The sequence below is a fragment of the Cyphomyrmex costatus genome, unplaced genomic scaffold (assembly GCF_001594065.2).
Source record: "Cyphomyrmex costatus isolate MS0001 unplaced genomic scaffold, Ccosl1.0 scaffold29, whole genome shotgun sequence".
NCBI lineage: Eukaryota > Metazoa > Arthropoda > Insecta > Hymenoptera > Formicidae > Cyphomyrmex > Cyphomyrmex costatus.
In genome coordinates this window covers 2,632,924-2,648,925 of record NW_017277017.1, presented here as the reverse complement: position 1 = coordinate 2,648,925, position 16,002 = coordinate 2,632,924, and the positions used below count along the sequence as shown (strand labels likewise).

Genomic DNA, 16,002 nt, shown 5'->3' with positions numbered 1-16,002 from the left:
CTTTTTTACACCTTGATGAATTAGGTAAACTGCACATTCGACATGCAAACGTTGTATACTTTATAATCCATCATATAAATAATCTCATGAGATAACAACTACTAGACGCATTATATGTACAAAATAAAATAATATAAAATAAATTAATTTCATTAAATGCTAATAATGCGAGATAAACGTACTAAATCATATATAATATATATTCTTATTTTTTGTGTACGTAATTCATTATTGGAATTATTAAATATTTCCAGAAAGAGATTTTATACGACGGTTATGGACTCTAATATAGATTAGCTAGTTATTTACTATGATACTTATATCAAATAACATATAACGCAGTCGTAATCTGTTTCATCCCGCATACATTGTTGACATATTAAGGCGAAGGTAAAACTGAAGATATATAAGCGACTATTGATATGTATCCATCGCAATGTATATTGTAACAAGTATACAATCTAAGAAACTATCTATGTCTCTCTAATTGTAACATGCGCAAAATCCCTAATATTTCTAACATTTCTATATGACGAACACTCTATTTTCGAGATTTCTATCGTTCACTACGAAGGACTTCGCCTAATCCATTAGATTAACCGGGAATAACCATCGATAACAGGGAGCACCGGGCTAGCCCGAATAACGAACTCGGATCGTTAGCTTTTTGCACAACGATTGTGCTTGCGCGGCACGTCTTTCGCTTTGCGTCGGCAAAGATTGAAATCCAGAACCGGCAAATTTTATTACCGTAGGAAAACCGGGGCCGCGTTTCGGGGGAATAGATGCGCCGACCGTATTCCATATCGATGCCGCCCAAAATCAAAGAAAAATAGAACAAATTTTTCAATAAAATAGATCACGAACTACTTCCGATCTGCCGAAACACGACCGACGAAAAATTCGGACTTCTTTTTCGGTGTTCCTGACGCTAAAGTACGTCCGGCTCGATCAAGCCAAGGAAGATCTACGTCGCGCGCTGCACAGAACATTCTCTTTTGTGGGGGAGAAAACCACCTCGCGTGATTTATCTGTTCTTTCGGAAGCAGACTCGGAAGGTTCGTTTCGGTACGACATTACAAAGGGACGAGTGTACGATAAAATACTCTGTAAAAATGGATAATGGAAATATAAATATCTCTTGTGCGAATTAAATATCGTGGGCATACATGCGCACAAATAATTCTAATACTTTATACTTTGTGCATAATATGCAAAGTACGTCTCTTATGAAGTCTTCTTATCTCAACTTCCTCGACGATGCAAGAACTTAGGTAATCAATATTACAATACCAAACTATTATTAAAATAAATTTTAATTGCCGAACAATATATATATATATACACAATATCACTCCCTTAGAATATATTTTCTAGATATCGTTATACGCAGACCAGCTGCTCCTAATGTATATTTTATTATACGAATAAGAATAAGCTTTGTGTGTGGTAATATTCCAATCTCTCTTATATATCCGTATACCGAACGGTAATGAAATGAATGCAAAAGAAAGATGAAAATAATATGGATTTCTGTCTTCATGCCGTTATTACATTCATTTATCAAATCTTCCGTGAAATAAATAACTGTACTGTGTTGTTACACCACATATAAACGTACGCCACAAATAAATGTTAATACCAACAACAATGTAGAAGAAAGTAATTGAATATAGATATATATGTAAAATTATTACAGCATCAACACCATGATTTTCAAATAACATATATGTACAATTCGCCTTATACCTTTCTGCCCGTTTTCACCAATACAGTACGAGTCAACGACACTTAAACGGGAAACGTCGAGAGACTTGCTTTAGTGTGCATGTCTCTAGAAACGTCCCAATCGTCGCGTCAGCGGTGTCTCAGACAGACGGTAAAAAGACAGAAACGTAACACAACGGTTATGCATGTACACGTGGGCAGAAAGAAGCGTCATGCGGTGCAGCCAAGCGTGCGTTGCTGTTTACCTGCAAACGGCACGTCGCCGAAGTATTCCTCGACATTGTCCGTGGACATGCTCTTGTCGGACAGCGATACGCTGGACAACGAACCGCTTGATGCGTTGAGCGATCCACCGGTGGGAAATTGCAGCAGATCTTCGTCCGTTTCCGTTTCCATGTCACGGGACCTTCGCTTGTATACCTATTGACAAATCAGCGCCATTTGAAGAAGAAACGAGATTCCACGCTTAAAGTACACGCTACAGTATTGCAGTAAATACTGCGGGAAAGGGCATTTTCGACGCTTCAATTTCCAAGCCTTCACGTGAAACTCGTACTGATCATGTTGTTGGATTTATGGCAGTTGCGTTTTACAATTTGCTCTCGACCACTATTACTCTGGGCGTATCACCGTTATCACGAAATTGTCAACATTCGTATTTTATACACGGATATTTACAGTCGATATAAAAATTCCCCCGTGAGCCGCGTCGCGTCGAGCCGCGGCAAATCACACGATGGAAAAATGAAGCCAATCCTATCGCGATGAAAATTTATTGAAACGAAACGTCCGCACGCAGGCACGCGAGAAATATGCCATGTAAATCGGAGGGAAAATAAATACGCGTGGTCAACCTAAAGCATATTTATTTATTCGAATAAAAATCTATACCTTTTGACATTAATTCTTTCGATTCCGCTGACGGCGAGTCATAAATGACAAAAATAATACGATTTTTCCAGCACTTTTAAATTTTATGATCCGTAAAGAATTATTGCTGCAAATATTGCAATACAGTTTACATCGGAATTACTTTATACATTAACAATTATTTTTATTAGAAAAAAAAGAGAAGAGAAAGAAGGAAAGATGAATAATTGAAGATGAATATGTAATTTTAATACTGAAATAATTAAATACAACTTGGTACAGTTTATATACAGATTTATATTTAATTACATGTGTTTTTTTTTTTTTTAATATTATGTGTTATACATATAAATAATAAGCCATAATCAACGGTCAACGTAAAGTCATTTATTTATGTTTAACAGCGAGACGAATTAAACCACCGAAATTACGTTATACCACTCAAAGAGACCTCGCGTTTTGATTTACTAAGTGCAAACTACGAGACGGCAAGCTGCTATTTCATCGCGCGTTCCAGAAAGGCTCTAACGCAATTAAAATTTGACGTCAGAGGCCCGACAGACGTTCGCGGTATCATCTGTAAAACGCCGAGAACATCTCGAGGAGACAGCCGGAAACCGTCGCTACAAATTCGTGAATTTCTCTCTCTCCTATGGCAACGGAGAACGAGCGTTCGCGAGGCGAAGTCAGACAGGCATAGAAGCCGAGGGCTTCATTATTCAAAGGGTGTCGGCGTCTTGCATTCTGCCGCTCTACTGGATTCGCGGAAGTTGACGGGTGAGAAGCAACCATCCGTAGAAGGTTCTCCCATCTCTTCGTCCTTCCACCGACAGGTTCACGGAGACCCTCTACCTCCGTGTGCCGAGCATGCTGTCTTCAGCTGCCGTAATAGCGTTCGATCTCCATCATCGAATCATATCAGCTGTTCAACGATTTGAGAATACGTTCGGGTACTATCGTGAGTTGACTGACGAATATTGCGATATCAGTCACGTAAATCGTGCGATATTAGCGATATTAAGTTAACCCTCAATAGCTTCCTCCAAATGCCTTCTTGATTGAATTTTCCAAGGTATATTTATTTAACACAGATTTTTGGGGGCTTATTTAAATTTAGAATCTGGAAACGTCTGTAGAAGCACTCTAAAGTCAAATGAGAAACGGAGGGTTTACAACTCATTGAAGGGAAAGGATGTACAAAGCATGTTACGAGAAGAAGGAATCTGTGTCTATCAAATAGACGATTTGCATGATGAAGACATCGATCATCTCCCAAGCAAGCGATGTTACATGGTATCACCGACTATGCATACGAGTTCGCCGTCTTCGCCGCATTCAGCGACTCCTTTCTGGATATATTCACTGTGTAATATTTCGTCAAGCGTGTATAGCCGACTGAAAGACACGGATTGCGAATGCATATAGGGAACGGCAGAGAGAAGTTGGGGTGGATGGCAGAGAGATAGCGTGGAAAGAGCAAAGAGAGAGGGAGAGGAAGGGAGGCAGAAGTGCGCTGGAAGCTGCGTCGTGTGCTATGGATATCCATTCGCGGTGGATGGGAATTGAACGTAGTCGGTCTCACAGCAGAACGATCATAGGGCGACGCGCAAACGGCAGCAAACGAGCGAGACAGGCCGAAGGCGGCAGCGGCGGCGGTTACGAGCGAGGCAGAGGGACGAGTCCTTGTAAATCGCATCACAGATCAAACACAGCTTGTATATTAAACGTAACCTGGTAAGACGCTACGTCGACTGCTTATCTACTGTCCAAGGCACCAGGTCAAGTGAGAGCGTTAATGGCGATCCTTAACGAGCGCACGCTGCTATAAGGTCTTACGTCATGAACGGCTAAAGGATCGGCAGTTTCGGCTAAATCACCGAGCGCTTTGAAATCTCCCGCCTTCTCCGCGGAGTTTCCACGATCTGACGCGTCTTTAGCGAGATTATCTCTATATTCCTCTCGACATATGATATACATACGTATAAATGTCTACTGATTGCCGTACTTCCAACTAACAACTGACGATGCAAAGTTGAACGCTGCCGTTGCGCACGCTTCGCTAAGTACGCGACAAATTGCAGAAGCGCTCCCATTACTACCATTTGAAATGAACTACAGAATTCTCGCGAGGAATCGAGAATCTTACATGCACGCTCTTTCGAGTTAATGCGGGGATTGGAAACGACATTAGTCACTTAAGAACCACATCTGTCGATTATAACTTGCCAATATGATTTTCTAAAACAACTTTATTTTACAAAAATATAACTTTTTTCAAAGAGCTCTAGACGTGTGTGAAAAACAAGACAACCGTCACGTTTCTCTTGATAAATACATGAAAATGTTGTTGCTTCAGAAGCTCATATAGTAACATCAAGTAGTAGCAATGACATGCTACATTAACTCTATACTTGCTATCATTTTGGCACTACACATCCGTCAAATATTGACCTTGCGTGGAGTAATGACCGTTGATAGCACTTACCTGACTGAGCGGACGAATACGCTCATGGATGGACCTTTCCGCATGCATGGCAGACGGCGGCGGATGATCAGGAGTGGGCGGTTGAACATAATGCGTAGGACTGGTCGGCAGCATCATCTGCACGCGTTTGAGACGTTTGTCGGTGGCCTCGCGATTCTCTGACGCGGACTGTCCATCCGCTATCTCGCGTCTTTCATCGAGGAGACTCTCCTGGGAAGACTTCAAGGTGAGAAACGCGCTCGATACAAATGTTTGCTCCTGAATCACATCGCCGTCGCTGCAGGGCGATTTGTCGGCACACGAACTGTTCTCCGGTTCGTAGTTTTCGTACGCATGCCTGCGTAATTTTCTTCGCGGATTCAACATCTTGATCGGCCGGTTCTCGTAAATAGACGTTATAGCTACCGGCTCTACATTGGACTCGCGTTTCTCATCGGTTCCGACCAATCGCGATTTCATCTCCACGTACTGGTCCACGCTTCGCGTGACGTGTCGCAGCTGATCACGTCGTTTCTGCAGCTGCTCGAGATCGATGTGACTTCGCGCACCGCTGCGCGCCAAGAACAAGTACTCGTAATTACTCGGCCCTACCGAACTGTCGGCTGATAAAGACATCTGCGTTTGCAGGTGCGTCGGGGATACCGAGAGATTTCGTCTAGGCGGCTTCTTAGGCGGTGTCGGCTGCAGAAAAAAAAAGCGAATATTTCTTCACGTTGGTAAACGTTCGTTTGAATTCTCTTCACGAGTTCAAAAATATATCCGAAAAAATTAATTCGCGTGATTCGAAAAAGTGTGCAAGGCAATTTTATCTCTTTAACTTTCGTCAGATGCGGATGTGTTTATATATTTGAGAATATTTCTTCATAACTTACGTGAATAAATCGGGGCTCTTACCGAAACTTTATTGTTGGAAGCAGGACTGTGTAGCGAGCTGGACAGAGGTGCCATTGGCAAGTAAATCCCGGCAGCGCTGGAATCGTTGGGCAAACAACGACGGTCCCGTGGGCTCGGTCCGCCGACGCTCGAGGATGACGACACGCTCAATTGGTCGGACTCTCTGCCCCCGTATCCCGTGGGCAATGTCAAGGACAGGTCCTCCGACACGAAGCTACCCTCCATTGTGCCGCGTGGCACGGGTGGAGTTTGGTACAGTCCGCTGTCGGAGCCCCTGTGCAACCAAAACTCGGGGTTTCAGCGGAACCAATCGACTATCTATTATTGGTTGATGATAAATCGACTCGATAGATCGAGAATGTCGGAAACGTACGTTTCCACTCGATTAATCAGTAAGAAATACAAAAACTTCTCATGTCTACGTCGTTATATTTTGCGCGCTAACAGTATATATCGAAATTGCATTTGTCTGAGGTATTATGCAGTATTCTTTAGCAACATCAAGTACGTGAATATAATTTCTGGCAAACGTCTTACAGACGAAGTTCATGCATTAAGCTACTCTAATCAAAACTACCTTTGAAAACATTGATTCGATATCATAAAACTATATGTTGTTTCTAATGCAACTATGCGGTGCAAAATGTTTGCGTTACCGTGTAGTGTCGGATGGTAATGGTGTTCTTTTGGTAGTGTTTTGTGGTATATCTTCAGGAGTTTGGTCGGAACTTTCGAGAGTATTTATAGAGTTGAGAGTGTCGGATAGGGACATAAAGACGCTGTCGAAGACGGAACTGGGGTCGGAGTCCTCTGTCTGCTGGAGGGCCCTCCGTACTCCGTTCATCGGTTCCCCGTTCTGCTCGTCTTCACTGAAACGCGCACCCCGGTACATCAACCGTTATCGATTACCAACAATCAACCGCATATTCAAAGCTAAGCAACATAATCTTGTATATCGATCAAGCTGAAATAAATGCTATTCAACTATACGTTACTCAATAAAATTAAACTTTAACTAATGTTTGTACGGCATTTTTTATTATATTATAAGCTATCTTATTACGCTAATATTATTTAATATTTAAAATGTATCATTTGAGATAGAATAACGAAATGCTTAAATTAAAATACTCGCAAAAGTAAAGAGTAAAAATCATATTATGTAAATGTAAATGTAAATCGTGTGTATATATAGAAAAGACAGCTGCTTCCATTGACAAAATATGCTTCAATTGAAGGCATTCACAGGCAAGCACCGACTTTTTAATGAGGCCACGTCGACCAGGACGGAACGCGACGAATATGGAAAAGAGAAACGAAAAAGGAGCTTGCGGCCCCGGGAGGTTGCGGAGGCCACGCGCTTGTAGCACGAGGGAGAGAGCAATGGTTATTAGTTTTATGCTGAGACGGGCTAACATTTACATTGTTTAACGTGATGGATTCATTTCGAGGCGGCCAAGCCGGGGCTACCAACGTCAAACATTGATGGTAGAAGTGCGGAACATCAACGGGAGCTCCCACGTTCTCTTACTCTCTTTCTCTCTCTCTCTCTCTCTTACACTCATACGTATTACGTATCCCTCTTTCTCATTTGTTCGCTCCCTTTCTCTCCACTTTTCCCTCACCGTCTCTCTATCGCCCTATGTCTTCGTCTTTCTCTTTCTCACTCGCTGTGCTCGAGCCAACCAGTCGGGCTTAACAGCTAGAGCGGTAGCACTGGCACAGAGTACCAATGGGGTGATGCAGCGGGGGTGACCTAGGGGCGAACGAGGCGGTCGGACCCACCATCTCGCCTGCCTACATCAGGAAAATTAAACCAAGCCAAGCGGTGCTTAACGCGCTGGGGCTACACGCGGTCGTGCCACCTCCTCCAACCTCTTCCTCCACCTTCGCGTTTCACCCCCTGGCACCGCCCCATATCCAGGTTCCCTTTTCGGTTCGAGAACCTCCACCTACAACCTTCTCCACCTCCTACGGGTACCAACGGCGGTAGCAGCAGCGCCAGCACCAGTCGTCATCATCCCAGTGCCTGGCCGGTACTCACTCATTCACTCCGCGCTCCGTCCACGTCTACGCTTTTGTTTGTCCAACATCTTCTATATTAAAGCACAGCCGCAGTCGCTGTGCGCGCACGGAGCCTTTTTGCAAAAATATTACGAGCCTCTGCGCTTACCCGATGCAATCGCAGCTTTTATTTTTTTCTGAGAGACCTCGATGAAGATGGTCTGAATGATAGGAGGAATACTTTTTCACTATATTCTACGTGTCAAGTCCCAAACCTCCCAAATGATTACATGTACATGAGAATTTATGTGTATGAATGTCCGATGCATGTATATTAAAATTTTTGTAAAGTGTAATAAATGCTTCTAATTTGTTAATAGTTTTTATTACTATACACGTTGTTAGATATTATTTAATAAGTTTTAATATATATTTATACGTCGAAATGATTTTTAAATAATCGATATATCATGCTATTTCTCTCTTTTTCATCCAATTATATATTGTACGTATAATTTTCTTGTAATATTATTCTGATGATAAATTATTTGTTTACTACCGAATTAATATCTTGCTAAACATTATTTATACGAGATATTCTGTACAAGTATGTATCGTTATCCATTTTGACATCGTAGCATCAATAAGGGGAAATAGGAGAAAGATTTGATATACGCATTATAAGAAATATTGCAACGAATAACATGCAAAGAATGTAAAGAAAATACTCACAATGACATGACGGATGTGCCGGAAACGCGACGATCGTCGTCCCGAGGCTTATGATAGAACTGCCATTGAGTAGGTGATGTTCCTTCCGCGGGGGAAAGATCATCCTCCGGATGAACATTTTCGTAGGGGCTGCCCAATGAGTCGCCACCCTGTACCGGAATTGGCGGCAAGTTCTCGCTATCGGCGTCACTTTCCACACCGGAGGAAGACCGATGCCCTGTTTCAAAATCGATAACGACATGTAATTGTACACAGTGATCATACAAAATAGCTGCAAATCTTTTCAAAGAACAAAAGTAGTAAAAGTACAGTGCTATATAGTTGCATAGTGAATAGAAAGAAAACATGTTAGTATAAAAAATCGAAATTGATTTTTTAATACTCCTCCTAATGTGTATAGCACTTTCAAAAATGAGAGTTTACGGTCATAGTTATTATATAATGTAAGTCGTGATAAAAATTATAGACGTGTCGTTTCATTATTCGCACGTAATGTATGCAGAAACAGAGTTCAGGATTAATCCCATGTGCTTAATATAACGTTATGCAAATATACACGCAAATCTTTATATATGGCTAAGAGCGATTTAATTAAACGCTGCAACAAACTGGAAACGTACGTTCTCTCAACAGAAGTTCTACTTTAATTACATATATGTATATATATAGTTATATATATACATATTTATATATTTATATATGTGTATTATATGTAGCACATACATATATAAATATATCGTCGTAATGCTATGAAAATAAATTATATGTGAATGCAACCGTACTTTTTATCACCGCTGTGATATCTTGAGTGACATGCGGCGGAAACTGTCCCAGAAGATCAAGCACCGTGTTTTGCCGAGAATCCCTAATGCCCAAATCCACTCCGCGATCTAACAGCGCCCGTACTACTTCCATTTTGCCGCAAAGCGCGGCCTCGTGCATCGCGGTACCCGCTGATGTTCTCGTATTGACGTCAACTCCAGCAGCAAGGAGGACTTCCACGACCGCTCTATAACAAAATTAAGTAAATGTCTCATTACACCTTATTTTATATAACAAATGTAATGAGGCCCATAAAATTTGCAAGACGTTTGCGCAATTATTAAAAGTAGCCATATGTGTTACGTGAAGGAAAATTACACTGAAACAAAACTGTACGTAAATATAATAAAATATTCCTTTAATTAATGAAAATTAGTCCAATGAATTCTTAGGTTATAAAACTATTACTAGAATTTATTGCAAGAATGAATATATAATTATACAAATGAATTCAGTTATTGTATCAATGAATAAATTGGACATTAATTAATGTAAAAACATTATTAAATCGAACATTGATTAATGATCATTCATTGGACCAAAATTTTTTTTAGTGTAGATTTTTTGAGTAGTTTTGCATTTTGTTACGTTGTTCTTACTTAAAAAATAAAGATTCAAATCCAGCTTAAAAAGTATCAAGAAACAAAGTTACAAATTATTGATTATAACTTGTAGACTTTGCGATAAATCTCAAACGAGACCAGAAACCAAAGCTTCTAGGTTTTGTGCGGCCTCGAAGCGTCTGGATTCTACGACTCCCATCTATCGACAAGCTATTAAGACTATCAGAGATGCATTTGCTATCAGCGCCTAATCGAAATACAGATTTTGCTCTCCTTCTATCGGGATAGGCCATGCACTAACTGTGGTGACCGCAGCCGTCCGTCGCATATAGGATTGGCGGCTGAAGATCGGATTCGCGTGCACCTATGTTGTTATTACCGTAGCATAGGGGTATTTGTATACTGGCTTACCGAGAGCATCGATATTGAATCCGATAATAGACATTACTCCGCGCCCCCCCCCCCCCAAACTGATCCCTCTCTGCCATCAGTCCTTTCTCTCTCCCATCCCCTTCCTGTTCTAGCCCCATATAGCTGGACTGGTAGATCCACTAAATATCGTGGTGCGCGTGAAACGCGTGCGTGAGTTCGACCGTCGCAATGTACGCAACCCCCTCCTCCCATACATGCTTGCGTGCGTGCGTGCGTGCACGCGCGCGCGCGTCATCAGAGACTCTCAAACTTTGCTATATCGATATCTCCTGACATGTTTAACAAATAAATTCGGAGTGGACAGAGAGAGAGAGAGAGAGAGAGAGAGAAAGTTTAAATGATTAAAAAATATATAGAAAAGAAAATGTAGATAAACGTGTATACGTAATGTACAGTAGGAATATAAAAACGTGATTTTATTTAAACATTATTGGCGTGGATCTTTATAAATTCAAGTGATCCGTTATTCGTGATCAACAGTGGAAGTATATAAATTCATGCAGACTTTTTATTAATGCGCTAAAATTTTCCTCGTGGCATTTTCCGTATTTGCAGTTTGAGAAACGCTGATCTAGCCCAAACGTCCAAACAGCTCGTGCGTACGCGTTCGCACTAGTACAGGCGCAAACGTCTCGCGCGCCGTTATTTAACCAAAATTCGAGCGATAAAATGTCACGTTCTGCACGCTCTCTCTCTCACGCCCATCCCACGCCACCACCCCCGGCCAATTCTACTGCACCCTCGCGCCGGCATCGACGGAAAATGCAGCCGCCGGACTGTATATCGCGATACGATCGCATTATAAGCGGCAAGCGCCGGTTAAAGCGATTACCGGCTGCGAGGCTGCATAGAAAAACCGGCGTTATACCCGATTACAATGTGACTGCCGTTTCGCGGCGATTCACGATTCGATTTGACCGCCAACCGGACTGTTACGATCGTCCATCCCCTCGCTGCCCACTATTCTCGTCTCCGTGGCGTCGATTATACAAAAAGCTCAGCGGGATTACGGACTAGCATCGCCCTGTTAAACGAGAACGTATCGCTCGGCACCAAATGCTAAATGCGAAACAACTAGGTAACGGAGATGTTACAACGCCGTGATATCGAAATGAAATTTGCTATCACAACCTAAAAAGAATTTCTCGCGATTATCGAAGAATATAGTAGCGATTATAGTCTTCGCCACCTGATCATGTGGGTTCGACATAATCGATTATCCGCTCTTCCTTCTTTGTCACCCTATTACGCGGTTCAGTCAATTGAATAATATTATACAAAAGATACACGGCTATGATTATGACATTATTTCTTCCACATAGAAGGTTCTTCCACTCCAGTTTAATACCGATGATTTATTATTCATTAGATATGTAGTAATATGGTATTTCAATATAATAAATAGTATAATGCAAGAAATTGATATTTGTTTTAAGACGCAAAGGAATTTTGCGCTATTGCCATCACGATTAATATAGGTCGGTACGTTTCGGTAGTGATTAATACGATTCTCGTAATCGGGAGGCGGTCAGCAATCCGCACGGATGGACAGAGCGGCTGACGGTGTGATGCGATCGGATGCATTCGCGTGGCTCGAGGAGGGACGAGAGGGCAATCGACGGAACGGTAATATGGGACGTGTAACCAGTAGAGGGTTGGATCGGATCATGCCAGTCGGAGAACGCATATATCGCATTCGACGGGATTACGTAACGCGGTGCTCTCTGATTGGCTCTAATAGTCAGCGCTGCAAATGGCTCGACATCGTTATGGTTAGCTCGAACGAATCCATTGTTGTACTCGAACACAATACATGTTGCGCATTATCCAGTAATTAGCGTAACCATTTCGCGGGAAGAAGTTGTATGCAGTCCTTAGATAAACAAAAATACCCGAACATAATGATAGCGATAGTGTATAATACGCGCTGCCGGAACAGATATAAATAAATAAATCTGCTATATCGATTCGTATAAGATAAAAAGGGAAAATTAAGCATCTGGTTTTTTCTCAAAAAATATATATAATATATATCTCAATATTATTAAATATAATAAACTTGATAATTAATTTAATGAAACTTTCTAGTTATGAATTATTCTCTTTATATATAATACAATATATACGTCAAATAAATTAACTCTTACCTGTGACCATTGCGTGAAGCTAAATGCAATGGTGTATGCGGGAAGATCAGAGAGGAGGAAGAATTACGAAGTGATTCGATTAATTCAGGATGCGTTCGCACGAGTAACTCCACGGTTTCCAATCTGTAAGAAACGTCACGCTTATGTTACGGCGATGCCTAGCATGAATCCCGATCGAAATAGCAATATCGATCGCGAAATTTAATATCCGCAAATATTATGGAGTGTATATGGGAAAATATTGAGTCACTGGAAAAGATAGTTGGATGTGCGATTTACCTGCCATATTGCGCAGCGAGGTCAAGCGCGGATTCTCCGCGGCTGTTGCGGATACTAGGGTCGCATCCGTATTGCAACAGCTGTGCCACCACTTCCGTGTGTCCGTACTGTGCCGCACAATGCAATGCAGTTTCGTTATCCTTTGTCTGTAACCAAACGATATTTAGAGCTTTTTTTAGATATTACACATTAATTTGCGACATTCATCTAAACTGCTCTTCCATAAATTATAAATTATAATATAGATATTATTCTAATAACCGTAAAATAATTTCTTGCATCATTTCAATGAAAAGATACTACAAAATATACTCTAAGTGTCACAGACTCTTAAAATATATCTTGAAGTAATTATTTTATTTATCAATAAATTTTAATAATATTTTAATAATAATTTTAATTAATAAAAAAATGCTACTAACCGCAAGATTCACTTTTGGTACCGATGGACCTTGATTGAGAATTAATCGTACAATTTCCGCATCCCCAGCCCAAGCTGCCAAATGAAGTGGCGAGGAGCCCTTAGCATCGACAACATTGGTGGAAGCCTCATATTGGAGCAGCAATCTGACCACGTCTCTGCAAACGAATATTTTAGGAAACGTTACGAGGAAATACAGTTATGTTTAAATAATTCGATAAAAAGGAGACCAATTTCAATAATCTAAAAAAGTACTAAAGAATGTACTTTAAACTTTATAATCTTTAATAAATTTTTAAAAAATATTCATTGTACCTATGTCCATTTAGAGCTGCGTGATGAAGAGCTGAATACCCACTGGCGTCTTGCACATTAGCACCTGGTCCTCGACGTAAACTGTAAATAAAAATATTGCTCAATCGTACAACAGAAAATCGATTAATTAATTTTTCATATAATATAAATTGATATTATATATGTATATATAGATTTTTCAAGTTTTATTTTATTATTAAGTCACGATAATTACTTTGAATAATTTAGTCGTTTATCGCAGAATAAAGTATCAGATAGAATAAACTTTAAACTCTTCTTCAAACCTTTTTACAAGATAATCTTATAGGACAATTCAACAAATTTAATCCGCTAGGAGAATTAAATTCGCATATCAATTATTTTTAATTCAAACGCTATTCAATGATTCAATGTCGAATTAACCGCTGTATTTCTTAATTTTATTTCTGATTCGAGAAAGTGCACGACATACGGCATGAATTTGCTGCGCCGAAAAATCGCGATATCTGCACATCGCAGATCGTTAGATGACATAATGTGCCCCGTGAAAAGGAACAGGCTCGCTAATGAAGCTTCCTGCGTCCAACACATGTTCTCATTACGTGCCTTTGTTGCGCTCGCGCGGAGATAAATGTCGCGCCCCCGCAAACACCGTGTAAACGACGGCACCCTCGGGAAAAGCGGAAGAGGTGCACTATATAGCAGTGTTCCTCTCCGGCGACTTATGACTCCCGCCCTCTCGCCACCTTTCTGCTTCCTTTTATTGAATCGGATATCCAGATATTCCTGCAACGCTTTGCCGATAGAGGAATTTCTCGTTATCCCGTCTCTCTCCAAGTGGATTTGATTGGAGGAACGAAGGGGGAGGAAAGCCGGCGGCTATTCAGTCGTCCTCGAAGCGTCGAGTATCCGCGTTCAAAGGCGCTTGAATTGACTGGATTTCGAGAATATTCAAAAAAAAGATCCGAATAAAGTTTATATAAAAGTGAATTCTTTTTTTTTTTATTTTACAAGATGCGAGAATAGGTGAAACTAAGTCTCGCCGTGGAAAAGAAAAAATTAAAAGCGCATAATCGAAATGAAAATCTTTTAAAGGCCCGTAATGAGGAATTTATTGGCAACATGAACCGAGCATTTATGCGCAGTAATAGATCAACATGAAAAGCCGCAATTAACGTTTTCATTTCACAGTAATAAAGTTCCGACGCGATCGTACGTGCCGTAAGTGCGATATTGCCTAACCGACATAGTCATCCGGCATAGTGTTGTTGTAATGCTGGACACGTAACAGTAAGTTTATTGCCAACACCTAATTAACCCATTAAATACACTGCTCATTATATTCTCGTCGCACTAGATACCGATTAAAATATTACGGGACATTGGAGAGCACTGATTTAAGAAATGTTTGCAAAAAAAGGGCGACATTTCGGCGATCAACGATATCGCAACGTGCTACATCTTGAAAAAATAAAATAATTCGCAATCTGTACAATATATTTTTATAGTATGCTATACATTTATATTCGCATCAAAGTACATCTTAATGAGAAATGTTATTAGACAGCATAATGTTGACATTAGACGACTAATAAATGCCACAACTCGAGCACGGTATTTGCGCAGCTCTTATATATCTTCGATATGAGGAGTGAAGCGCAAAAATATATATATGTACATTTCACCCTTAGTCTATCATCTAGAAGATAAACCTATGATTTAGGAATTATGAATTCCTTTACGGATATATCTTTAATAAATAATAAATACTACACTGAGAGAAGAATATACTAAATTTTAATTAAATATATTTGAATAGTGCCGGTTGAATATTTACTAAATATAAATCATTAATTTGATTTAATTATTAAATTTTTTATTTAGAGCAAATATTTATTTTCCGTAAATAAATGTTACATTAGCATTATTTAAACGATTATTTATTAAAATAAAGTACATTTTTCTCTCTATGTAGAATAGTTAGATATATTATGTCTACAAATAAATTTAAACAATGATATGATATCTTATAATGTATGATATGTAATTAAATATTGTTCCCTAAAGAAAGACAGACAAGGAAGAGGGAGAGGAAGGAAGGAAGGAAGGAGAGAGAAAAAGAGAGAGAGAGAGAGAGAGAGAGAGGGAGGGAGGGAGGGAGAAAGTAATTGATTCGATTGGTATTTAGATTCAAAAAAGGCAACTTCATAATTAAATCACTGATTACTATCGTACGTATCAGTTCCAAGCGATCTAAATCGCGGGAATCCATTATCGATCGCAAACTCGCACGTGTGAAGGAAATGCAGAAACTTTTCCCTTGTTAAAAGA

The 16,002-nt window shown here is 40.2% G+C and overlaps 1 protein-coding gene across 1 annotated transcript in view; it reads right to left on the bottom strand.

The window, feature by feature from the left end:
- The window catches only part of LOC108775194 (ankyrin repeat and SAM domain-containing protein 1A), a 46,063-nt gene that overhangs the window by 22,332 nt on the left and 7,729 nt on the right, over positions 1–16,002 (bottom strand). The window contains exons 2-11 of the mRNA XM_018541488.1: positions 13,693–13,773; positions 13,379–13,535; positions 12,957–13,102; positions 12,678–12,800; positions 9,496–9,722; positions 8,714–8,930; positions 6,634–6,846; positions 5,978–6,251; positions 5,084–5,764; positions 1,974–2,148 (exon numbers count right to left, since the gene is read on the bottom strand). Of these exons, the coding sequence (XP_018396990.1) occupies positions 1,974–2,148; positions 5,084–5,764; positions 5,978–6,251; positions 6,634–6,846; positions 8,714–8,930; positions 9,496–9,722; positions 12,678–12,800; positions 12,957–13,102; positions 13,379–13,535; positions 13,693–13,773 (2,294 nt within the window). The remainder of the gene's footprint in view (positions 1–1,973; positions 2,149–5,083; positions 5,765–5,977; positions 6,252–6,633; positions 6,847–8,713; positions 8,931–9,495; positions 9,723–12,677; positions 12,801–12,956; positions 13,103–13,378; positions 13,536–13,692; positions 13,774–16,002) is intronic.